The sequence below is a fragment of the Sapajus apella genome, unplaced genomic scaffold (assembly GCF_009761245.1).
Source record: "Sapajus apella isolate SASKATOON/1434 unplaced genomic scaffold, GSC_monkey_1.0 scaffold1, whole genome shotgun sequence".
NCBI classification, from domain to species: Eukaryota; Metazoa; Chordata; class Mammalia; order Primates; family Cebidae; genus Sapajus; species Sapajus apella.
The window spans coordinates 69,000,394-69,027,184 of NW_022436941.1; the positions used below are offsets into that span (position 1 = coordinate 69,000,394).

The 26,791-nt window shown below is 43.7% G+C and overlaps 1 protein-coding gene and 1 pseudogene across 10 annotated transcripts in view; both read left to right on the forward strand.

Annotated features, from left to right (window-relative positions):
* Positions 1-26,791, forward strand: part of CCDC125 (coiled-coil domain containing 125) — a 49,435-nt gene that overhangs the window by 8,753 nt on the left and 13,891 nt on the right. For 3 of the 10 annotated variants that reach the window (XM_032279131.1, XM_032279124.1, XM_032279142.1), the window contains exons 2-8: positions 3,263-3,605; positions 8,655-8,722; positions 11,830-11,916; positions 15,332-15,409; positions 16,144-16,229; positions 19,783-19,865; positions 24,326-24,441. In XM_032279131.1, coding sequence (XP_032135022.1) covers positions 3,302-3,605; positions 8,655-8,722; positions 11,830-11,916; positions 15,332-15,409; positions 16,144-16,229; positions 19,783-19,865; positions 24,326-24,441 — 822 coding nt within the window. In that variant the 5' untranslated portion in view covers positions 3,263-3,301. Of the gene's footprint in view, positions 1-3,079; positions 3,606-8,654; positions 8,723-11,829; positions 11,917-15,331; positions 15,410-16,143; positions 16,230-19,782; positions 19,866-24,325; positions 24,442-26,791 lie in introns of those variants that run through there. The other 7 variants (XM_032279148.1, XM_032279136.1, XM_032279165.1 and 4 more) reach the window with 6 other exon arrangements.
* LOC116552433 lies at positions 9,013-10,158 on the forward strand (annotated as a pseudogene).

A 26,791-nucleotide genomic window follows, 5' to 3' on the forward strand; every position in this document is an offset into this window, starting at 1 on the left:
ATCCCCAGGGGTCCTGGAACCAGTTCCCCTTGCATTCCTTGGGGTGATTGTATTTCAGTTTGTTTGTTTATTCCTCCCTCCCTTTATTCAGTTATTAAACAAGTATTTATTGAGTGTGGTGTATATCTGCTCCCCACTCCCACGTGGTGCCTCACTCCTATGATCCCAGCTACTCTGGAGGCTGAATTGGGAGAATCACTTGAGCCCGTGAGTTGGAGACCAGGCTGGGCAACATGGCTAGACCTCATCTCCCAAATAAGTAAATAAAAAAACAAAACCCTTCTCTCCTTCTGGAACCCCCATTCTACCGCAGGCCATCCGGAGCAGGTCTGGGCTATGGAGGGGAAACGCTGCGCTGCCCTCCCTGTCCAGGTGCATTACAGGTCAGGGCCACGCTGCCTTCCGCCGCTGTGGACTCACTCCCGCCGCTCTGGACTCCCGCTTTTGCACTGGCTTCCCCTTTCTTATTGGCCCTGGTTTTAGTGGTGGGATTTAAAAAACAAGTAAAATATGGAGGAGTGTGCTAGAAGGTCGTAACTGCTAAGGAGAAAAATAAAACAGAGAAGGGGGATAGGGAAGACAGTTTGCAGTTTTGGAAGATGTGGCAGGAAAGGCCCCCCTGAAAAGGTGACGCTAAAGACCCAAAGAGAGTGAGGAACCAGCTGTGCAAATACAGCAGCCTTCCCCTTATCCATGCTTTGGCCTTTCGGGTTTCAGTTACTGGAGATCAACCACTGTAGAAAAATATACAATAAGATATTTTCTTTTTTTTTTCTTCTTTGAGTTGGAGTTTTGCTCTGTAGCTCAGGTTGGAGTACAGTGGCTTGATCTCGGCTCACTGCAACTTCTGCCTCTCAGGTTCAAGAATTCTCCTGCCTCAGCCTCCCGAATAGCTGGGACTACAGGTGGGTACCACTATATCTGGCTAAAAAAAATTTTTTTTTTAGATGGAGTCTCTCTCTGTCACCCAGGCTGGAGTGCAGTGGCACGACCTCGGCTCACGGCAACTTCTGCCTCATGGGTTCAAGCAATTTTCTTGCCTCAGCTGCCTGAGTAGCTAGGATTACAGGCACATGCCATTGCACCTGGCTAATTTTTGTATTTTTAGTAGAGACAGGGTTTCACTATGTTGGCCAGGCTAGTCGCGAACTCCTGGCCTAAAATGATCCACCTGCCTCGACCTCCACACTGGTGGGATTACAGGCATGAGCTACCTTGCCCAGCCTCATTTTCTTTTTCTGAACAGACATAACTAGCAGAGGTTTTGTATTAGGGAAAGCGAATAGGTAAGAGGGAAGAAAGTGCCTCTCCTTCCTTCTCTCCCCCTCTTTCTCAAATCGTGCCAAACCTGTGTTCAGAACACTCCACTACAGTAAAAAACTTTCAGTCACCCGAGGCTTTACACTCGTCTCTGACCTCATGCCTGTATATACCGTTTTTTCCTGTACATATGCGTACCTATATATGTACCTGTGATAAAGTTTGTGGCTCTGAAAAAATAGAAAAGTTAGCCGAGTGTGGTGGCATGTGCCTGTAGTCCCAGCTACTTGGAAGGCTGAGGCAGAAGAATTGCTTGAGCCTGGCTGGTACAGGTTGCAGCGAGCCGAGGTCATACCACTGCACTCCAGCCTGGGTGACAGAGCAAGATCCTGTCTCAAAAAGAAAAGATAAGAAATAGAAAATGAACCAAGTGGGTCTGTAGGAGAGACTGTAAGTGCCTTGACCACCTGAAGTGGATAAGGGCTGAGAAGGGACGGATGTAGAATGCTCCTCTAACATGAATGCTCTTAGTCACTGGAAGTCTCATTCTTCAGAGACTTCTGAATTTTGTATTGCTCTAAAGCTTGTGTAAATAAGACCGGGTGCGGTGGCTCACACCTGTAATCCCAGCACTTTGGGAGGCTGAGGCCGGTGGATCACCTGAGGTCAGGAGATTGAGACCATCTGGCTAACACGGTGAAACCCTGTCTCTAAAAAAATAGTCCTGAAATGTTAAATACTTATATTTGAATTGCAAGGGCATTTATGTGTAAGTACATTCATTGCTGGGATATTTATGCCTGTATAATACAAGAATAAACTTTTTTCCCCTGGAAAACTCGACTTTATTATACAGTCATGTACCAAATTATGTTTCAATGACAGACCACATAGACGGTGGTAGTCCCATAAGATACTATTGCATTTTTACTGTTCCTTTTCTATGTTTAGGTATGTTTACATGCAGAAATATTAACTATATGTAATGATTTCCTACAGTATTCAGTGCTGTAACATGCTGTACGGGTTTGTAGACTAGGAACTATAGGCTACACCATGTAGCCCAGGTGTGTAGTAGGCTATACTGTCTAGGTCTGTGTATGTATGTACGTGTGCTCTATGATGTTCATACAATGATGAAATTGCCTAAGAACACATTTCTTAGAATGTATTCCCATCATTAAGTGACACATGACTTTACTGATGGATTTCTTTTTCATTTTGTTTGTTAGGTTTTTTGTTTTTTTAATTGTAAATTGACAGATTATAGCTGTCTATATTTATGAGGTACAAAGTGATGTTATGATTTATGAATACAATGTAGAATAATTAAATCAAGTTGATTACCATATCTATCATCTCAAATATTATTGTTGTGGTGAGAACATTTAAAATTTATTCTATGAGCAATTTTGAAATGTACAATACATTTTTGTTTATTATACTCAGCATGCTGTGCAATGTATTCCAAAGGATGAAATCTTATTATTCTGTCTAACTAGGACTTTGTGCCCTTTGACCATCATCTCCCCATTCCTCCCATCCTCCAACCTCGGGTAACCACCACTTTTCTTTCTGCTACTTTGAGTTTGATTGTTTTTGATTTTATATATAAGGGAGATTTGGTATTTGTCTTTCTGTGCCTGGCTTATTACATTTAGCGTAATATTTTTCAGTTCCATCTATGAGGTCCCAAATAACAGGATTTCCTTCTTTTTCAAGGCTGACTAGTATTCCTTTGTGTGTATACACACACATGGACACGCGCGTGCACACACACACACATACGCACACACCCTACACCACATTTTCTTCACCTATTCATCTTTGATGGACACTTAGGTTGATTTCATTTCTTGGCTATTGTGAATAGTGCTGCAGTGAATGTGGGATCGCAGACATCTCTTTGGCATACTGATTTCAAATGTTTTGTGTAAATACCCAGAAGTGGGATTGTTGGATCTACTGATGGTTTCCTAACTACCCTTCTTCTTAACTACAGACAACTGTTTTTTCTTATACTAAAGACGGCACTTGACCAATGAGCAAGGTGGCGAGGTCATCAAGTGAGTCAGACGTGCAGCTCTGGGAAACAGAAGAGGATGACATGACAGAAGGTGATTTAGGGTATGGCCTCAGAAGAAAACCTGGTAGTATTTATGAAGTAGAAGTTTCACAAAGGTCTAGAAAAAAATCAGATGGAAAGAATTTTAGCCCTCCTCCATTTCCGAGAAAGGGAGAAGAAAGAAGTGAAGCAATTTTTCAGTATTCCATGCATAAGATCTTGCAAGATACACACCCTCAAGTGACCAGAATTTCCAATTACAGACAACAAAGTAACATTGGTAAGAATGCTGAATTTCCTCTCCTTTCTTTCTCCTGTGAATATTACCAAAGCTATCCAAAACCTAAAATAAATAACCATAGTGGATTTTAGAAACTTTTCTTTTTCCTAGATGGAGTCTTGACTTTGTTGCCCAGGCTGGAGTGCAGTGGCACGATCTCGGCTCACTGCAACCTTCGCCTCCTGGGTTCAAGCAATTCTCCTGCCTCAGCCTCCAGAGTAGCTGGGATTACAGGTGCGTACCACCACGCCTAGCGAATTTTTGTATTTTTAGTAGTGACAGGGCTTCACCATGTTGGCCAGAGTGGTCTCAAACTCCTGACTACAAGTGATCTGCCGACCTTGGCCTGCCTAATGCTGGGATTACAGGTGTGAGCCACCACACCTGGCCTTTAGAATTTATCATCTCTTGGGATTGGTGGTAGTACAAAAGTAGTTGATATTTATATTTCTAAATATTGTACAAATTTGAAATACAGTAGTTGTTACGCATCAATAATATGTTTGTTAATGATATCTATGATTACCAACCTTGCCTTTTTTTGATTTTTTTTTTTTTGTAGGCAATAAATATTTATTGGGCATCGTTAGGTGCCAGGCACAAGTCTAATTTCTGAGAATAATGTCAGTAAATTAAATAGACAAAGGCCCTAATGCCATAGATTTCACATTCTAATAGAGGAGATAGAAAATAAACCTACAGGCTGGGCATGGTGGCTCACGCCTGTAATCCCAGCACTTTGGGAGGCCGAGGCAGGTGGATCATCTGAGGTCAGGAGCTTGAGACCAGCCTGGCCAACGTGGCAAAACCCATCTCTACTAAAAATACAAAAATTAGCTGGGCATGGTGTCACATGCCTTTAGTCTCAGCTACTCAGGAGGCTGAGGCACAAGAATTGCTTGAACCCAGGAGGCAGAGGTTGTGGTGAGCCAAAATTGTGCCACTGCACTCCAGCTTGGGCGACAGAGCAAGACTTTTTCTCAAAAACAAAACAAAACAAACAAAAAACCTCTACAAATAAACATATGCATAACATTGGACAGTGATAAGTGAAGGGATAGTGAGTGATTATGGGGAATGGGGCACTCCTATTTCAGGCCAGGGTTAGGAAGGCCTCACTAAAGAGGTGACTTTTTTTTTCTTTTTTAAAGAGACAGGGTCTCACTGTGTCACCATGGTAGAATGCAGTAGCACGATCACAGCTCACTGCAACCTCAAACTCCTGGGCTTAAGCAACCCTCTTACCTCAGCCTCCTGAGTAGCTGAAACTCCAGGCACATGCCACTACAGCCAGCTAATTTAAAAAAAAAAAAATCTAGAGACAAGGTCTCACTATGTTGCCCAGGCTGATTTCAAACTCCTGACCTCAAGCAGTCCTCCCACCGTGGCCTGAGCACCAGAATGAAGTGGAGAGTAAGGCAGTGGCTCTTTGGGAAAGGAGTGTTCCACGAAGAACAGAGATGCTTATTTTAAGATGTCATGAAATTTTCAAAAATTGTCAAAACAAAATTTGTCTTAATTTATCATAACCCAAAAGAAATTATACCTTACCTTATGGAAATAATAAAATTGAGCATCATATTGTGATAGAATGTTACAACTCCAAAATGATTGGGAATCTGTGGATGAGTCCATACCTGTACCTTGGCACGAGATCTAAATCTTTTGTAATCTGTGTTGTAAAACTTTCTGTTCTGAAACTTCCCCACAAAGTTGAAGAAACACAAATTAGAACAACATGAGAGTGATTTAAGAAACATGGTTTCAGATTTACAAAAAGCATGGCAGCTCAGTGTTCATCCCCAGCCTTCAAAATCCCCCTTGAAATTAGAATGGGATGATTTTTATAGTTCTCATCCAATTCCTTATTGTGTGTAGAGAATGGATACTGTTTGCAAGCAAAATGTTGAAAACTGAGCATGGTACTAAGATGCCTTTATAAAAATATGAAGAAACACTGGGGTCTAAACAAGACTGACTAGTAATAGTATGAGTTCCCATTTTGTTGGGTCATAAACTTTTCTTTTTATCAAAGTTGGCCCCATCTATCACTAATAGATAATTTTCAAAATGCCACAAAGTTAGTGGCTTCAAACAACACAAATTTATTATTTTACAATTCTGTAGATTAGAAGTCCCAAACAGGCTAGGTGTGGTAGCTGATACCTATAATCCCAGCATTTTGGGAGGCTGAGGTGGGAAAATTGCTTGAGGTCAGGAGTTTGAGACTAGTCTGGTCAACATAGACCCCAACTCCACAAAAAAAAATTTAAAATTAGCCAGGTGTAGTGGTGTCTACCTGTAGTCCCAATTACTCGAGAAGCTGAAGCAGGAGCACTGCAGCTTGAGCAATAGAGCAAGACCCTCTCCCTGTGGAAAAAAAAATCCCAAATAAATTTCACTGGGCTAGAGCCAGGGCATTGGCAGGGTGGGTGCATTCTTTCTGGAGGTTCAGCGGGGAGATTCTCTATTCTCTTGCCTTTTCTAGCTCCAGAGGCTGCCTTCATTCCTTGGCTCATGGCCCCCTCCCCACCTTCAAAGCCATCTTCAAAGACAATGGCTGAGTCTTTCTCATATCATATCACTCTGACATTGACCCTCTCGCCTCCCTGTTTCATTTATAAGGACTCTTATGAGTACACTGGACTCACTTGGATAATCCAGAGTACTCTCTTGTCTCAGAATCCTTAGTCTCATTGCATCTGCAAAGTCCCTTTGGCCATGTGTTCACAGCTTCTGGGAATTGGCATGTGGACATCATATTCTGCCTACCACAAGTATTAATAGAACAGAACTTGTCACTGCCAACCCAGAGTCACTCTGTCCCTCTTGGAAGCTTGTATTATCCATCACAGTACAAACATGATTTAGGTTTAGTCTTAGATACTGTCATGTTAATGAAAGTTCAGAATAGCAAAGAAAGTTGTTTTGAGAAATATTTTTTCAAAGTAAACATTCTTCTCAATAAAATACTCTTGCTTATAACTTACCACTTTAATTTTTTTTTTTTTTTTTTTTTTTTTTTTTTCTTTTTTAACTTTAAAAAAAATAAAATTTTTTAGAAAGTACATTTTTTTTTTTCAATTTACCACTTTAATTTTTTTTTTTTTTTTTTTTTTTTTTTACTGCCTTTGAGACAGAAAGGAAGATGAAGCTCTTAGGAAGCTCAATTTAACTTCTCAATTGATCATATTAAGGAGCAAATAATTGAAGTTATAGGAGACTTTAGTTATTCTTTTTGGAAAGAGATTATATTCAGGTTGTTTCTTTCTTTCTTTTTTTTTTTTTTTTTATAAGATAGAATTTCACCCTCGTTGCCCAGACTGGAGTGCAGTGGTGTGATCTCAGCTCATCGCAACCTCTCACTCTCAGGTTCAAGTGATTATCATGCCTCAGCCTCCCAAGTAGCTGGGATTACAGGCGCCCACCACCACGCCCAGCTAATTTTTATATTTGTTAGTAGAGACAGGTTTCACCATGTAGGAAAGACTGGTCTCGAACCCCTGACCTCAGGTTATCCACGCTCGTCCGCCTCCCAGAGTGCTGGGATTAAAGCTTTAGCCACTACACCCGGCCTTTTTTTTTTTTTTTTTTTTGAGACAGAGTTTCGCTCTGTCACCTAAGCTGGAGTACACGGTGGTGCGATCTCAGCACACTGTAACCCCCATCTCCTGGGTTCAAGCAATTCTTCTGCTTCAGCCTTCTGAGTAGCTGGGATTACAGGAGCATGCCTGGCTGATTTTTGTATTTTTAGTAGATACAGGGTTTCATCATACAGACAGGCTGGTCTCAAACTCCTGACCTCAGGTGATCTGCCCGCCTCAGCCTCCTAAAATGCCGAGATTACAGGCGTGAGCCACTGTGCCCAGCCTTCAGGTTATTTTATTTATTTATTTATTTAGAGACAGAATTTTACTCTGTCACCCAGGCTAGATTCCAATAGCACAGTCTCGGCTCACTGCAACCTCCTCCTCCCAGGTTCAAGCAATTCTCCTGCCTCAGTCTCCTGGGTAGCTGGGACTACAGGCATATGCCACTGTGTCTGGCTAATTTTTGTATTTTTAGTAGAGATGGGATTTTACCATGTTGGCCAGGCTGGTCACGAACTCCTGACATCAGGAGATCTGCCCATCTTGGCCTCCCAAAGTGCTGGGATTATTGGAATGAGCCACTGTGCTGGCCCACGTTATTTCTTATGTTTATACTACTACACCATTCAAACTTAAGCCAAAATACCAAAATCTATTTATTTTATTCACTAACATTCATGTTTTTCTATATTCTTTTAGAGTCCTTTTTTTCACATGGTCTTGCTCTGTTGCTCAGGCTAGAGTGGCATAGTCACAGCTCACTGCAGCCTCAAGCTCCTGGACCCAAGTGCTCCTCCCACCTCAGCTTCCCATGTAGCAGGGACTACCAGCACATCACCACATCTAGCTTTTTTTTTATTTTATGTATTGTAGAGACAGAGGTCTGTGTTGCCTATGCTTATGTCTAACTCCTGGCCTCAAGCATCCTTAGAGTCCTTTTTGAAAATCTTTTTATTCAAAAGTACAATATATGTCTTTTCATTTGTGAAATGTTTTACACGACATATTTTTAACATGATTTGGTCTATTATAATTTTTTTTTTTTTTGAGACGGAGTCACTCTGTCACTCAGGATAGAGTACAGTGGCACAATCTTCACTCCCTGCAGCCTCCACCTCCTGGGTTCAAGCGATTCTCCTGTCTCAGCCTCTCGAGTAGCTGGGACTACAGGCTGCCACCACCAAGCTCGGCTAATTTTTGTATTTTTAGTAGAGACGGGGTTTCACCATGTTGGCCAGGCTGACCTTGAACTCCTGACCTCAAGTGATCCACCCATCTTGGCCTCCCAAAATGCTGGGATTACAGGCCTGAGCCACTGCACCCAGTTGTGTATTATAATTTTCCTCTCTGCAATTTAGGGGATACCTACCTGTATTTGGTAATTTGTAAACAAATATCCTATGTTTAATTAGTTAAAATATTCAAAAATTTTCCCCTAATAGATTCTTTTCTTCCCCCACACCAGTAGATTCGAATGCAGAACTGTCAAATGAAGAATTAAGGCAATGTCTTCATGAAACTTTAGAGGTAGGTGATCTGGCTAATAGAAAAATTCTCGGTTCTTGGCTGGGCGCAGTGGGTCATGCCTGTAATCCCAGCACTCTGGGAGGCCGAGGTGGGTGGATCACCTGAGGTTGGAAGTTCGAGACCAGAGCCTGACCAACATGGAGAAACCCTATCTCTACTAAAAATACAAAATTAGCCTGGTGTGGTGGCACATGCCTGTAATTCCAGCTACTTGTGAGGCTGAGGCAGGAGAATCATTTGGACCCGGGAGGCGGAGGTTTCAGTAAGCTGAGATCGTGCCATTGCACTCCAGCCTGGGCAACAAGAGCGAAACTCTGTCTCAAAAAAAAAGAAATTCTCAATTCAGTCGGGTCCTTGCAGTAGCTATAGCGCTCTCGTCTTCTGCTGCTCTCCGTGCCCTCTCCTTTTCGCTTCCAGAAACATGGCCTCCAGTGTGGCTGTCTCTGAAGGTGTCATCAGGGTGTTCAATGACATGAAGTTGTGTAAGTCTTCAACGCCAGAAGAGGTGAAGAAGCACAAGAAGGTGGTGCTCTTCTGCCGGAGTAAGGACAAGAAGAACATATTCCTGGAGGAGGGCAAGGAGATACTGGTGGGCGATGTGGGTCAGACAGTCGATGACCTCTGTGCCACCTTTGTCAAGATGCTGCCGGATAAGGACTGCTACTACGCCCTCCATGACGCAACCTACAAGACCAAGGAGAGCAAGAAGGAGGACCTGGTTATGTTTTGGGCTTCTAAGTCTGTGCCCCTTAAGAGCAAAATGGTCTATGCCAGCTCCAAGGATGCCATCAAGAAGAAGCTGACAGGGATCAAGCATGAATAAGCAAACTGCTACGAGGAGGTCAATGACTGCTGCACCCTGGCAGAGAAGCTGGTGGGGGGCGGACAGGGCCATTATCTTCTAGGAGGGCAAGCCTTTGTGAGCCTCTTCTGGCCCCCTGCCTGGAGCATCTGACAGCCCCACACCTGCCCTTGGGGGTTGCAGGCTGCCTCCTATCCACCAGACTGGAGGGGCTGAGGGGATCCCAGCAGGGAGAGGGCAATCCCTTCACCCCAGTTGCCAAACAGACCCCCTATTCCCTGGATATTCCTCCCTGTGTTTTCCTCCCTCCATCCCTGACTGGCCTTCTCAAACTGCTGTTGATCTTCTGATTCCTCTTGGGTTGAAGCAGACCTCCCACCAGGCACCCTAGTTGTAGGGGGTCCTGTGTTTTCTTTAACAACACCCCCACTCCCCACCTGGTCCTCCCCCTTCTTGTGCTGCCAACTTCCAGCTGCAATGGTGACCCTGTGCTTGTCTGTTTAGTTCTGTGTATAAATGGAATGTTGTGGAGATGACACCTCCCTGTGCTGGCTGGTTCCTCTCCTTTTCCCCTGGTCACTGCAACTCGTGAAAACAGGACCAGTAAGGGACCTTTGATTTAAAAGAAAAAAAACCCCACAACTTTTCATGTGAATAAAGTCCACTGATAGCTATTTTGTTTAAGTGGTACCAAATCTGTGTGGAAGGCAAATTTTGGCTTTCCAGATTTTCTTACTGAGCCACACTTTAGAGCTCATCCTTTTCAACTGGCTTCCTCTGTTTCTTATCCACCTCATCTTTTAAAGAAGTGGCCATGTGAACATCCCACCAGTTCTCCTTTCCACCCCACTTCTCTAATCTCCTCCTTGAGAAAGTAAGTTACAATTTCCTTCCATCTGCCTTCCCTGTATGTGTAGCTTCTAACAATCTGACTTAATTTAACCTTGTTAAAGTCAGAAGCCCAGTCTCAGGTTGCCTGAGGAGCCCACTGCCTTGGTGGGAAGAGCAGTTTCTGTGAGGGGTGTCTGTCCTTTGAGAACTAGGAAGCCCACCTTAGTGTGCGTTTGGGTCTCTTCCTGTGAAAGCCACTGTATTTGGCTGCCAAGACAAAGTACCACAAACTGGTGGCTTAGAACAACAGAAATCTATCTGCTTTCTGTTCTAGAGGTTGAAGTTTGAAACCTAAGTCTGTGCCCCTTAAGAGTAAAGTTTCAGTAGTGCTCCCTCTGCAGGCTTTAGAGGAGAGTCCTCTGCCTCTTCCTCGCTTCTGATGTTTGCTGCAATCCTTGGTGTTCCTTGGTTGGTGGCTGCATAAATCCAGCTGCTGCCTCTGTCACATGGCCTTCTCCCTATGAACCTGTGTCCACATTGCCTTCATTTTATAAGGACACTAGTCATTGGATTGGGGCCTGCAGCTGCCTCCTTACCTTGATTCCCTACATAAGGAACTGCAACCTCAGTATGTAAACAACGTGAAAGCCAACTGGGACTGGGCACGGTGGCTCACGCCTGTAATCCCAGCACTTTGGGAAGCAGAGGCAGGTAGATCATTTGAAGTCAGGAGTTCAAGACCAGCCTGGCCAACATGGTGAAACACCCGTCTCTACTAAAAATACAAAAATTAACCTGGTGGTAGTGATACACACCTGCAATCCCAGCTACTTGGGAGGCTGAGGCAGGAGAATCACTTGAGCCTAGGAAGTAGAGGTTGCAGTGAGCTGAGATCATGCCACTGCACTCCAGCCTGGGTGACAGAATAACTCTGTCTCAAAAACCTCCCTGGTTCAAGTGATTCTCATGCCTCATCCTCCCAAGTAGCTGGGATTACAGGTGTGAGCCACCGTACCAAGCTATCTTTTTTTTTTTTATTGAAACAGAGTCTTGCTCTGTTGCCCAGGCTAGAGTGCAGTGGCTCAATCTCAGCTCACTGCAATCTCCGCCTCCTGGGTTCAAGCGATTCTCCTGCCTTAGCCTCTGGAGTAGCTGGTATTATAGGCGTGTGCCACCATGCCTGGCAAATTTTTTGTGTGTTTAGTAAAGATGGGGTTTCACCTTGTTGGCCAGGCTGGTTGTGAACTCCTGACCTCAGGTGATCCACCCGCCTCTGCCTTCCAAATTGCTGAGATTAGTGCGCCCGGCCGAGGCTCTCAATTTTAGCATGCCGGGTTCACTCACTAAGTCTAGAGGAATTTTCAGCCTCATTTGTAAGTGCTTTGAGCCAAAGGTAAATGTAGACTAGCCAAACTGGTAATTTTAGGGTTGTATATCTTGCAGATAGGAAGACTAATTTTCTTTCTGTTCTCAGGAGGTAGAAATTTTAAAAACTGAACTTGAGGCATCTCAAAGGCAACTCAGAGGTAAAGAGGAAGCACTGAAAATTCTTCAAAGCATGGTAAGAAGTTGTTTTTAAACTTTCATCACGTACGTGTTCCAATAATAATGTTGGTGTGGTTTTAACTTTCTTTTTTCCTTTTTTTTTTTTTTTTGAGACGGAGTCTTGCTCTTTTGCCAGGTTGGAGTGCAGTGGCACGATCTTGGCTCACTGCAACCTCCGTCTCCCAGATTCAAGCAATTCCCCTGCCTCAGCCTCCTGAGTAGCTGGGACTACAGGTGCGTGCCACCATGCCCAGCTAATTTTTTGTATTTTAGTAGAGGCAGGGTTTCACCATCGCCAGGATGGTCTCGATCTCCTGACCTCATGATCTGCCCGCCTCGGCCTCCCAAAGTGCCGGGATTACAGTCATGAGCCACTGAACCTGGCGGTTTTAACTTTCAGAACAAAAGCAGAAGGACTTAATACAATTGAGGGTTTTTTTAGGTATGTATATTTTTAAGAACTTTATAATTTATATATTATGAAGTTCACATGTAAGTGTACAGTACAATTCATTTTTATTAGATGTAAGAGTTGTACCACCATCACTATAATATCATTTTAGAACATTTCCAGCATCAAAAAAGGGACTTGGTGCCCATCAGCAGTCACTCCTCGTATTCCTACCCCCATCCCCAGTGATCTACTTTCTGTTTGTAGATTTGCCTTTTCTATTTCATGTAAATAGAATCATAAGATATGTGACTGGATTCTTTCGCACCAAGATTCATTTAGTTAGCATGTTTTAGAGGTTCATACATGTTGTAGCATGTATCAGTACTATCTTCCTTTTTATTGCCAGGTAATACTCTGTTGTCTAGATGCACCGTGTTTTGTTTATGTATTTACCAGTTGATGAACATTTGGGTGGTGTATTAGTCTGTTTTCACACTGCTGATAAAGACATACTCCAGATTGGGGGAAAAAGAGGTTTAATTGGACTTAACGGTTGCACATGGCTGGGGAGGCCTCGGAATCATGGCAGGAGGCAAAAGGCACCTCCTACATGGCAGTGGCAAGAGAAAATGAGAACGATGCAAAAGTGGAAACCCCTGATAAAACCATCAGATCTCGTGAGACTTATTCACTACCATGAGAATAGTATGGGGGAAACCACCCCCATGATTCAAATTATCTCCCATGGGTCCCTCCCACAACATGTGGGAATTATGGGAGTATAATTCAAGATGAGATTTGGGTGAAGACACAGAGCCAAACCATATCATTCTGCCTCTGGCCCCTCCAAATCTCATGTCCTCACATTTCAAAACCAGTCATGACTTCCCAACCGTCCCCCAAACTCTTAACTCATTTAAGCATTAACCCAAAAGTCCACAGTCCAAAGTCTTATCTGAGACAAGGCAAGTCCCTTCTGCCGACGAGCCAGTAAAATCAAAAGCAAGCTAGTTACTTCCCAGATACAGTGGGGGTATATGTATTGGATATAGCTGTTCCAAGTAGGAGAAGTTGGCCAAAACAATGGGGTTACAGGACCCATGCTAGTCCAAAATGTAGCAGGGCAGTCAAATTTTAAAGCTCCAAAATGATCTCCTTTGACTCCAGGTCTCACATTCAGGTAACACTGATGCAAGAGGTGGGTTCCCATGGCCTTGGGCAGCTCCACCCCTGTTACTTTGCAGGGTACAGCCTCTCTCCCAGCTGCTCTCACGGGCTGTCATTGAGATTCTGCAGCTTTTCCAGGTGCACAGTGTAAGCCATGGGTGGATCTACCGTTCTGGGGTCTGGAGGACAGTGGCCCTCTTCTCACAACTGCACTAGGTGGTGCTGCAGTAGGGACTCTGTGTGGGGGCTCCAACCCCACATTTCCCTTCTGAAGTGCCCTAGCAGAGATTTTCCATGAGGGACCTAGTCCTACAGGAAACTTCTGCGCGGACATTCAGGTGTTTCCATACATCTTCTGAAATCTAGTGGAGGTTCCCAAACCCAAGTTCTTGACTTCTCAGTACCCACAGGCTCAACAACATGTGGAAGCTGCCAAGGCTTGGGACTGCACTCTCTGTAGCCACGGCCCAAGCTGTACCTTGGCCCCTTTCAGCCACCGCTAGAGCAGCTGGGATGCAGGGCACCAACTCCCTATACTGCACATAGCATGGGGATCCTAGGCCCTGCCCACAAAACCATTTTTCCCTCCTAGACTTCTGGGGTTGGTGATGGAAGAAACTGCTGCAAAGGTCTCTGACATGCCCTGGAGACATCTTCCCCATTGTTTTGGGGATTAATATTCAACTTCTCATTCCTTATGCAAATATCTGCAGCTGGCTTAAATTTATCCTTAGAAACTGGGATTTTTTTTTTCTATCGTATTGTCAGCCTGCAAATTTTCCGAACTTTTATGCTCTGCTTCCCTTTTAAAACTGAATGCCTTTAACAGTAGCCAAGTCACGTTTTGAATGCTTTGCTGTTTATAAATTTCTTCCACCAGATGCCCCTACATTCTCTCTCTCAAGTTCAAAGTTCCATAAATCTCTAGGGCAGGGCAAAATGCCACAAATCTCTTTGCTGAAACATAACAAGAGTCACCTTTGCTCCAGTTCCCAACAAATTCCTCCTCTCCATCTGAGACCACCTCAGCCTGGATTTCATTGTCTATGTCATTATCAGTATTTCTATCAAGGCCACTCTATAAGTCTCTAGAAAGTTTCAAAATTTCCCATGTTTTCCTGTCTTCTTCTGAGCCCTCCAAACTGTTCCAACCTCTGCCTGTTCCCCAGTTCCAAAGTTGCTTCCGTATTTTTGGGTGTCTTTTCAGCAATGCCCTACTCTACTGGTCCCAAATTACTGTATTGGTCTATTTTCACACTCCTGATAAAGACATACATTCTCAAGGCTGGTAAGAAAAAGAGGTTTAGTTGGACTTACAGTTCCACATGGCTGGGAAGGTCTCAGAATCATGGTGGGAGGCAAAAGGCACTTCTTACATGGTGGCAGCAAGAGAAAATGAGAGGATACAAAAGCAGAAACCCCCGATAAAATCATCAGATCTCATGAGACTTATTCACTACCACGAAAACAATATGGGAGAAACTGCCCCCATGATTCAAATTATCTCCCACCAGGTCCCTCCTACAACATGTGGGAATTATGGGAGTACAATTCAGGATGAGATTTTGGTGAGGACACAGCCAAACCATATCAGGTGGTTTTCACTTTTTGACTGATGAATAGAAAGTGCTCTGAACACTTTCTTTGTGTGGAAAGTTCATTGATTGATTCCCACATTCACTGGAAAAGAACCAAACCAAGATCTCCTGACTTTTGAACTATCAGACTCTCTATAAAAGGTGGTCACTGTAAAATACTTATCTCAATTTATCTTAATTTTCTGTTGCCTTAAAATAAAAGAGAATTTCATGATGTACATAGGAGTGATTACAAATTTAATTTATGTTGATGCTAGTTTTATTTTTCTTAGGCAATACTTGGCAAAGCCACAAGTCATACGCAGGCAGTGCTTCAAAAAACTATGGAACAAAAGAGATCCTTGGAGAAGGTATTTGCTGCTTTCAATCTAGACTTAATTCAGTCCAATAAGCTTTAATATAATTTCTCTAAATTCACCATACTAATGGATCTGTCATTTGTGCATACCCTATGCTAGATGTGCTTCAGTTCTGATGGTCTTCCCTTTTGGAGTTTACAGCTAAAACAGATTGTCATGTGCACAATGAATTAAGGTTATTTTCCCCCCCATATTAAGGTAGTAGAAGGCCTGCCAAATTGATACTTCTCATTTTTCTTCTTAAAAAATTTTTTTTGTTTAATCCTCATCTTTGCCTTACAGGACATATGTCTTTCTGACCACCCCATCTTCACTATAAAGGTAGTTAGGAATCATCCTAGATGGTCACGTCTCCTATGCCTGGTGTGTTCTCCCTTGGTGGGACCATTGAGCTAAGATTTCCAGGACAAGATTTTGCTTGAGGTCTCCACTTGCAGCGGAGGCGGGCACTGAGAAATCCAGGTGTAGCAATCCAGCAAATTTTAAAGCCAAACAATTTGAGTTTTTTTCAATATTAAGTGAGTTTTGGCAGAGTTGTTTTGAGTGCTAAAGAGGCGTGTTATATATGTTTACAAATGTCATAGACACTTTTTGAGCAGTAGTTAATTTTTTCTCTTTAAACCATTTCTATGGACTGATTATAGGATTTATTTCAGCTATTCACAATGTCCTGAAATGATTTATTTGTAATAATTTGCCATGAAGATACTATTTTATTTCTGTAGGAGATAAATGCCTTGCAGTGGGAAATAGAATTTGATCATAATAGATTTAAAAATATAGAAGAATCTTGGACCCAAAAATATGACAGGTTTGTATATTGCTCTATTATTTTTCTTTGAAAATCTTTAAAATGTGTGTAACTCAAAAGTAATTTATGCTTTCTTCTTTGAGCTAAGTGCAAAAGATTATACAATTTATATTGCTTACCACTTAATACTTGCATATTTTTTTGTTAGTGTTAATTTTTTTTTTCTTACTTCCCCCCCCCCACACACACACTTAGTGACTTTCTTTTAACAGCATAGTGTTAATTTTTTTTTTTTTTTTTTTTTTTTTTTTTTTGAGGTGGAGTTTCGCACTTGTTGCCCAGGCTGGAGTGCAATGGCGCGATCTCGGCTCACCGCAACCTCCGCCTCCCGGGTTCAGGCAATTCTCCTGCCCCAGCCTCCTGAGTAGCTGGGATTACAGGCACGCGCCACCATGCCCAGCTGATTTTTTGTATTTTTAGTAGAGACGGGGTTTCACCATGTTGACCAGGATGGTCTCGATCTCTCGATCTCGTGATCCACCCGCCTCGGCCTCCCAAAGTGCAGGGATTACAGGCGTGAGCCACCGCACCCGGCCTAGTGTTAATTTTCTTTAAAAAAAAATTGCGTAGGCCGAGTGCAGTGGCTCACGCCTATAATCCCAGCACTTTGGGAAGCCAAGGCAGGAGGATCACTTGAGCCCAGGAGTTTGAGACTAGCCTGGCCAACATGGTGAAACCCTATCTGTACAAAGCTACAAAAATTAGCTGGGTATGGTGGCTTGCACCTGTAGCCCCAGCTATGTGGAAAGCTGATGTGGGAGGATTACTTGAACTGGGGAGGTGGAGGCTGCAATGAGCCGCGATCACACCACTGCACTCCAGCCTGGATGTCAGAGAGAGTCTGTGTCTCAAAAATAAAACAAAACACAACAAACAAAAACCCAAATAGTATAAACTATATTTTAAAATATAGTATAAGAATTATTTTAGAATTGGAACTATTTGGTTTTTTTCAAACAAAATCTTTTGAGGGACTGGTCATGATGGCTCATACCTGTAATCTCAGCACTTTGGGAGCCTGAGGTGGGAGGACTGCTTTGGTCCAGGAGTTCGAAATCAGTCTAGATGACATAGCAAGACCCTCATCTTGTTAAAAAAAAAAAAAAAAAAAGAAAAGAAAAAAGATTAAAAATAGGATGGTTAAGATGGTAAATTTCTTTTCTTTTCTTTTTTTAAGACAGAGTCTCACTCTGTCACCAGGCTGGAGTGCAATGGATTGATCTTGGCTCACTACATCCTCTGCCTCCCAGGTTCAAGCAATTCTTCTGCCTCAGCCTCCTGAGTAGCTGGGACTACAGGCACGTGCCACCACGCCCAGCTATTTTTTTTGTATTTTTATTAGAGATGGGGTTTCACTGTGTTGGCCAGCATAGTCTCCATCTCTTGACCTTGTGATCCACCTGTGTTGGCCTCCCAAAGTGCTGGGATTATAGGCGTGAGCCACCCAGCCAAAAAATTTTTTTTGAAACAGAGTTTTGCTCTTGTTGCTCAGGCTGGAGTACAATGGTGCAATCTTGGCTCACTGCAACTCTGCCTCCTGGGTTCAAGTGATTCTCCTGCCTCAGCCTCCTGAGTAGCTGGGATTACAGGCATGCACCACCACTCCTGGATAATTTTGTATTTTTAGTGGAGTTGGGGTTTCTCCATCTTGGTCATGCTAATCTCGAACTCCCAACATCAGGTGATCCGCTTGCCTCAGCCTCCTGAGTAGCTGGGATTACAGGTGTGAGCCGCCACGCCTGGCTACTTTTTTTTTTTTTTTTTTTTTTTTAGAGATGGACTTTTGCTCTTATTGCCCCGGTTGGAGTGCAATGGCGCCGTTTTAGCTCACTGCAACTTCCACCTCTTGAGTTTAAACAGTTCTCCTGCCTCAGCCTCCTGAGTAGCTGGGATTACAGGCACCTACCACCATGCCCAGCTGATTTTTGTCTTTTTAGTAGGGACAGAGTTTTGTCTTGTTGGCCAGGCTGGTCTTGAACTCCTGACCTCAGGTGATCTGCCCGCCACGGCCTCCCGAAGTGCTAGGATTACAGGCGTGAGCCACTGTGCCCGGCCTAATATTGTATTTTTAGTGGAGATGGGGTTTCTTCATGTTGGTCAGGCTGATCTCAAACTCCTGATCTCAGGTGATCTGCCTGCCTTGCCTCCCAAAGTGCTGGGATTACAGGTGTGAGCCACCATGCCTGGCCCAAGATGGCAAATTTTTATGTTCTGACAATCAGCTCCAACGAGAGAAAAAATATCTTTGGAACAACTCTTTTATTAGTGTGAGTTTATTTAATAACTTTAAATTATATACTTTATGGCCAAGTTCCCATTTTGTTTATACATTCATCCCTGATGGACACTTGAGTTATCTCTACCTTTGGCTATTTTGCATGATGCTGCTATGAACATGAGTGTACCCTATGTATCTTTTTTTTTTTTTTCCATGGAATACTTTGTTGGTTTTCTTTTTTAGAGCACTTGTAGGTTCACAGCAAAATTGAGCAGAAGGTACAGGGATTTCCCATATACACAGCCTCCCCCACTATCAACATCCCCACCAGGGTGGTACATTTTTTATAACCAATGTTGATATATCATCACTACCTAAAGTCAATAGTTTACATGAGGGCCTATGTATGTAAGTTTCTGAAGGTAACTTAAGCATATAGTTGATATTTCAAATGGTTATTAAGTAAAGAGAATAAGTATGCAGAATGTAATGCTTAGAAATATTTCTGGTTCTGGCCGGGCGCGGTGGCTCACGCCTGTAATCCTAGCACTTTGGGAGGCCGAGGCGGGTGGATCACGAGGTCAAGAGATCGAGACCATCCTGGTCAACATGGTGAAACCCCATCTCTACTAAAAATACAAAAAATTAGCTGGGCATGGTGGCACGTGCCTGTAGTCCTGGCTACTCGGGAGGCTGAGGCAGGAGAATTGCCTGAACCCAGGAGGCGGAGGTTGCGGTGAGCCAAGATCGTGCCATTGCACTCCAGCCTGGGTAACAAGAGTGAAACTCCGTCTCAAAAAAAAAAAAAAAAAAAAAATTTCTGGTTCTGATTATGTCTCAACTAAGAAACGTTAAGAGTATGTTTAGGCTGGGCACAGTGGCTCACACCTGTAATCCCAGCACTTTGGGAGGCCAAGGTGGGCAGATCACTTGAGGTTAGGAGTTTGAGACCAGCCCGGCCAACATGGTGAAACCCTATCTCTATTAAAATATAAAAATTAGCCAGGTGTGGTGGCAGCTGCCTGTAATCCTAGCTACTTGGGAAGCTGAGGCAGGAGAATCACTTGAACCCGCCAGGCAGAGTTTGCAGAGTTTGAGATGAGATTGTGCCACCGCACGGCAGCCTGGGTGACAGAATGAGACTCGGTCTCAAAAAAAAAAAAAAAAAAAAACCTGACTACATTCCTTTAAATTGTTTTTATTTTTATGATACATGTAAATTCCAGACTATTTTGAAGTAGGAAAAACTATATTTAGATTTTTGTGTTCCAATTATGGCAATAAAAATATTTTCACTCAGCAAGGAAATATTAATGTTTCAGTTATTTTTTCCAGGCTAAACTGTGAAAATGAGGTCCTCAAAGAGAATCTGAAAGTGAAAACAGAAGAAATTAAAATGCTAAAGTCTGACAATGCAGGTAATGATGATTTTTGTATTAAGAACACATGTATCAATAAACATGCTAGTATTTTGAAATAATATACGATAAGCATAATAGAGGGAAGAAATGTATCATTTAGGTTTTTTAAATTTAAGAAAATTTATCAAGGTGAAATTCACATAACATAAAACTATTTAAAAGTGGACAATTCCTGGCTGGGCACAGTAGCTCATGCCTGTAATCCCAGCACTTTGGGAGGCCAAGGTGGGTGGATCATCTGAGGTCAGGAGTTTAAGTCCAGCCTGGCCATATAATGAAACCCCATTTCTACTAAATATGCAAAACTTAGCCGGGCATGGGCACCTGTAGTTCTAGCTACTCTGGAGGCTGAGGCAGACTAATTGCATTTACTCGGGGGGCGAAATTTACGGTGGCCTGAGATAGTGACACTGCACTCCAGTCTGGGCAACAGAGTGAGACTTCGTCTTAAAAAAAAAAAAAGTGAACAATTCTTGCCAGGCAGAGTAGCTCATGTTTCTAATCCCAGAACTTTGGGAGACCAAGGCAGGAGAATCACTTGAGCTTAGGAGTTTGAGACCAGCCTGGGTAACATAGCGAGACCTTGTTTCTACTAAAAACAAAAAAATGACAACAGAAAAATCCAAATTAGACAGATGTGGTGACACTGGCCTGTAGCCCTAGCTACTTGGGAGGCTGAGGTGAGAGGATCACTGGAGCCCAGGAGGTTGAGGCTGCAGTGAGCCGTGATCGTGACACTGCACTACAGCTTGGGTGGCAGAGCAAAACTGTGTCTCAAAAAATTAAATCAACAACTCAGTGGTATTCACAAAGTTGCCTAATCACCACCCCTGTCTAGTTCCAAACAGTTCCAGTACTCCAAAATAAAATTTCATACCCATTAAGTAATTTCTTCCCATTTTCTCCTTTTTATTTAGTTTTCACTTAAAGCAAAATGGTAGAGCACCTGATGTTTGAAGAACCTCAGTAGAAATGATATATATGTATATATAATTTATATTATATATCTCTTTTTATATCATTATTTATATCTCATATAATGGTCCAGCTTATGATTAAAGTTGATCCAAGGATATTAAATGTCTTAATATCCTTGGATCAACTTTTTTTAATTTAACTTTTTTTTTTTTTTTTTTTTTGAGACAGAGTCTTACTCTGTTGCCCAGACTGGAGTGGCTGGAGTGCAGTGGTGGGATCTCAGCTCACTGCGACCTCTGCCTCCCGGGTTCACACAATCTTCTGCCTCAGCCTCCCGAGTAGCTGGGACTACAGGTGCCCGCCACCATGCCCAGCTAAGTTTTGTATTTTTAGTAGAGGCAGGGTTTCACCATGTTGGCCAGGCTGGTCTCAAACTCCTGACCTTAAATGACCCACCCACTTTGGCCTCCCAAAGTGCTGGGATTACAGATGTGAGCTACCATGCCTGGCATGAGCTACCGTGCTCAGCCTGATGTTAACTTTTTACAACTTTATTTATTTAATTTATTTATTTCTTATTTATTTATTTTCACACAGGGTCTTGCTCTGTTGCCCAGTCTGGAGGGCAGTGACACAATCACAGTTCACTGCAGCCTCCACTTTCTGGGCTCAAGAGATCCTCCCACCTCAGCCTCCCAAGTAGCTGGGACTACAGGCATGTTCCACCATGCCCAGCTAATTAAAAATGTATTATTATTATTTTATTTTTATTATTGAGATGAAATCTCACTCTGTTGTCCAGGCTGGAGTACAGTGGTGCAATCTTGGCTCACTATGACCTCTGCCTCCTGGGTTCAAGTGATTCTCCTGCCTCAGCCTCCTGAGTGGCTGGGATTGCAGACACCCACCACCATGCCCAGCTAATTTTGAGGTGGAGTCTCGCTCTGTTGCCCAGGCTGGAGTGCATTGGCACTATTTCAGCTCACTGCAACCTCCGCCTCCCAGGTTCAAGCTATTCTCCTGCCTCAGCCTCCCGAGTAGCTGGGATTACAGGCACATGCCAGTGCATCTAATTTTTGTATTTTTAGTAGAGATGGGGTTTCACCATGTGGGCCAGGCTGGTCTTGAACACTTAACCTCAGGTGATTCACCTGCCTTGGCCTGCCAAAGTGCTGGGATCACAGGTTGTGAGCCACTGTGCTCAGCCTAATTTTTGGTTTTTGTTTTTTTTCTTGGGGACAGAGTCTCGCTCTGTCGCCCAGGCTGGAGTGCAGTGGCACAATCTTGCCTCACTGCAACCTCTGCCTCCCGGGTCCAAGTGACTCTCCTGCCTCGGCCTCCTGAGTAGCTGGAATTACAGACATCCACCATCATGCCCAGCTAATGTTTTTGTATTTTTGTAGAGATGGGGTTTCACCACATTGGTCAGGCTGGTCTTGAACTCCTGACCTCAGGTGATCCGCCTGCCTTGGCCTCCCAAAGTGCTAACTTTTAAAAAAAATTTCGTAGAGATGAGGGGGAGTCTCACTTTGTTACTGCATCTGGTCTTGAATTCCTGACCTCAAGCAATCCTCCCACCTTGGCCTCCAAAAGTGCTGGGATTAAAGGTGTGAGCCACTGCACCTAGCCATAAAAATTTAGAGAGGAGGCTAGTTCTCCCTTCTTAGCAGAAATTAAAGAGGCGGCCTGAAGAGAACAAAACAAGCCAGGCACTGTTGCTCATGCCTGTAATCCCAGTGCTATGGGAAGCCAAGACGAGAGTATTGCTTGAGGCCAGGAGTCTGAGATCAATCTGGACAACGTAGTGAGACTCTCCCTCTACAAAAAATAAACAAAAATTAGTGAGGCGTGGTAGCACACACCTGTAGTCCTGGCTACTTGGGAGGTTAAGGTGAGAGGATCCCTGGAGCCCAGGAGTTTGAAGCTACAGTGAGAGATGATTGAACCACTGCACTCTAGCCTGGGTGACAGAGGGAGACCCTGTCTCTTAAAGAAAAGAAAGGAGGCCGGGCGCGGTGGCTCAAGCCTGTAATCCCAGCACTTTGGGAGGCCGAGGCAGGTGGATCACGAGGTCAAGAGATCGAGATCATCCTGGTCAACATGGTGAAACCTCGTCTCTACTAAAAATACGAAAAATAGCTGGGCATGGTGGTGCATGCCTGTAATCCCAGCTACTCAGGAGGCTGAGGCAGGAGAATTGCCTGAACCCAGGAGGCAGAGGGTGCGGTGAGCTGAGATTGCGCCATTGCACTCCAGCCTGGGTAACAAGAGCGAAACTCCGTCTCAAAAAAAAAAAAAAAAAAAAAAAAAAAAGAAAGAAAAAAAGAAGAAAAGGACAAAAGCAGCTCTAAATGGGGCTGAGAGCGGCACTGTATGCTGTGTGGTGACTGAATTGTGTAAACGCCTCCCCCTGAGATCTGCACATACAGCTGGTGCTTCTCAGCAACAAGGACTCAGACTGATAAAGATGTCTCCTGTGTTAGATAAATAAGCTCAGGACAGAAGCTGCTCACGATCACAAGTCCTCTCCTTCCGTCGTAACACTCCACCCTGCAGTGACAGGGAAAAGATACTGTTTTCTGCTCTCCAGCAGACAGCAGGACCCCTCTTGTTCTAAATGTTTGGTTTGATATCTTCTTGTGAAAACTCATAGCTAGTAGAAAAATCTGATTGAGCTTGGATAGCTGGTATGTTTGACATGAATACAATATATGAGATCTCACCATCCAGATTTCTTACTAACCATAAAATCTCTGAATAATTTGCTTTTACATGTTCCCTTTTTGAAAATTCTACAAATTTCCCAAGAGCAAACAGGGATCAGACCTCAGTTGCAAAGTTAAGATGCTTTTACATTAAAAACGACACCATCTCATCTAGTATTACATATATTTGATCTTACATGATACTCACTATTCTATCAGTTTCTCTGAATGGAGCCAGATCTTTTGGGAAGAGTATTGCTTATAAGAAATGAGTATATGCAAAAAATTAGCTGGGCATGGTGGTGCGTGCCTGTAATCCCAGCTACTCAGGAGGCTGAGGCAGGAGAATTGCCTGAACCCAGGAGGCGGAGGTTGCGGTGAGCCGAGATCGCGCCATTGCACTCCAGCCTGGGTAACATGAGTGAAACTCCGTCTCAAAAAAAAAGAAATGAGTATATGGCTAGGTTTGGTGGCTTACACCTGTAATCGCAGCACTTTGGGAGGCCAAGGCAGGTGAATCACCTGAGGTCGGGAGATCAAGACCAGCCTGACCAACATGGAGAAACCTCATCACTACTAAAAATACAAAATTAGCCGGACATGGTGGTGCATGCCTGTAATCCCATCTACTCAGGAGGCTGAGGCAGGAGAATTGCTTAAAGCCAGAAGGCAGAGGTTGCTGTGAGCCAAGATCATGCCACTGCACTCCAGCCTGGACAACAAGAACGAAACTCCGTCTCAAAAAAAAGGAGTATATGATGTTGGGGTAACTAGATTGGATGAAGCTGGGAGTTAGACTTCATATTGAATACTTTCTCCTATGGCCCTTCCTAGTTTTGAATCAACGGTATTTGGAGGCCCTCGCCATGCTTGATATCAAACAGCAGAAGATGGCTCAGGAAAACATGTGCTGTGATAAAAGTGGCTTTGCAGAGGCCTCAGGTCTGGAGGTGGGTAAGCACGTAGGAAAGCTGAACAGAGGGACATTTTCTGCTTTCCCTTTCTTACATGTTCTAGGATAGCACATATTTAGCAATTTGAGGATGAGAGTGAGAGAGGCCTGTGGGTTTGCCCAGGTTGGTTCTTCCAGCTTTACTGGTTCCATGCCCTTCATACAGGACATTCTTGGACATGAGGGAATGTGCTGGCCACTTCTGCCCCATTTATCTCTTACCTTTACAATTCTAGCAGAAGCTGTTAGTAATGTCTCACACCTGGGTTGGGGCTTACAATTTGAGTGCTTTCATACACATTGTTTTATCTGGTCTTCATAGTAGTCTTGTGAGGGCTGCAAAGCAGGTATGATCCCCATTTTACAGAAGAGGAAACTAAAGCTCAAATAAGTTCAGTTACTTTCCTGAGGTGACAAGGTCAATCTGTGGTAAAGCCAGGTTCAAACAAAAATCTGCTGATGCAATGCAGTGGCTTGCAATGTGGGAATTTGGCTAAAGAAGTCAGAAAGGGCCTGGGACTCATAAGAAATTAGTGGATTCTCTGCACATCTCTGTGAAAAGAAAAAAAAAAGAAATTAGTGGAGCAGTGGAGTGAGAGGGGGCAACCACGTCCTTATAGAGGAACTTAGGAAAAATTGGTGGCCAGGAGTGGTGGCTCACGCCTGTGATCCCAGCACTTTGGGAGGCCAAGGTGGGCAGATCACAAGGTCAGGAGTTCAAGACCAGCCTGGCAAACATGGTGAAACCCTGTCTCTACTAAATGTAGAGAAATGAGCCAGGCATGGTGGCAGGCACCTGTAGTCCCAGCTACTCAGGAGGCTGAGGCAGGAGAATTGCTTGAACCCAGGGGCGGAGATTGCAGTAAGCCAAGATCATGCCATTGCACTCCAGCCTGGGTGACAAAGCAAAACCCTGTTTCAAAAAGAAAGAGAGAGAGGGAGAGAGGGAGGAAGGAAAGAAGGAAGAAAGGAAAGAAAACATTGCTAATAATAGCAAATATCTGCATAGTCCTTAGCAAGTTCAGATGATGTTCTGAGTGCTTTGCACACATTGACGTCTTTAGTCCTCACAACTACCCCAAGTGGGTACTGTTGTAATCCCCACTTCACAAATGAGGTAACAGAGGCATTAAGGCGTTAAGTAATGTGGCTGGCGTCACACAGCTAGTATGTGATAGAGCTGGGATTTGTACCCTGTAGACCGAGTTTAGAGGCGGTGCTTTTGAGCACCATGTTCTACTGCCAAGGGTGGAAAACTAGTGTAATAGCAGAAAGGAAAAATACAAGAAACAACTTAGAGAAAGTTTAGGGACAGGGTGTTTTATGATAGTCTTGAGTAGGCTATGGGCCAGCCTTACCTCCAGCCAGGCAGGAACAAGGGCCCCGACACAGCTGATGAGGGAGCACTGAAGTAAGGAAGTAGCACGGGGGCCAGGGGTCCTGGCTTTAACCTGTTGTGGTTTATACTGGCCCTTCCCAGGTCTTAGTTGCTTTTGGCAACTTAGGCACGGGCAATTATCAGGAGTAGGAAAATGAAAAGGGAAAAGACCTGTCTGCCATGTATCCACCATTTGTACTTTCAGCTCAACCCAAAGCTCACTCCGTGCTTCACAGTTATCTTTGATGTGAGAAAGAATGTTCCGAAATGGCCTTTACATCAAGGGATACAGTGGAATTTTCCTCTCCGAAAAGTCTCTAAAATAGGATTACATTTTATGTTGCTCATCCATGTGAAATTTACAGCAAGAGGAAGATGCTTAGATAACAATTTTTTAGTAAATTCCACATGAATCTTTTTTTTTTTTTGGAGACAGGGTCTCACTCTGTAGCTCAGGCTGGAGTACAGTGGCACAATCATGGCTCACTGTAGCTTAGACTTCCTGGGCTCAAGTGATCCTCTGACCTCAGCCTCCTGAGTAGCTGGAACTATGGGTTCACAACACCATCACACTCAGCTAATTTTTAAAGTTTTTTTTGTAGAGATAGGGTCTCATGTGGCCCAGGCTGGTCTCGAACTCCTGGGCTCAAGCTATCTGCCTGGCTTAGCCTCCCAAAGTGCTGGGATTACAGGTGTGAGCCACCACACCTGTTTAAAGTTTCATATGAAACTTTAAAATATACGGTTGTGGGACTTTAAAATATATGGTCTGGGCAGAGTGGCTCATGCCTGTAATCCCAGCACTTTGGGAGGCCAAGACGAGCAGATCACCTGAGGTCAGGAGTTCGAGACCAGCCTGACCAACATGGAGAAACCCTGGCTCTACTAAAAATACAAAATTATCTGGGCGTGGTGGCGCATACCTGTAATCCCAGCTACTCAGGAGTCTGAGGCAGGAGAATCGCTTGAA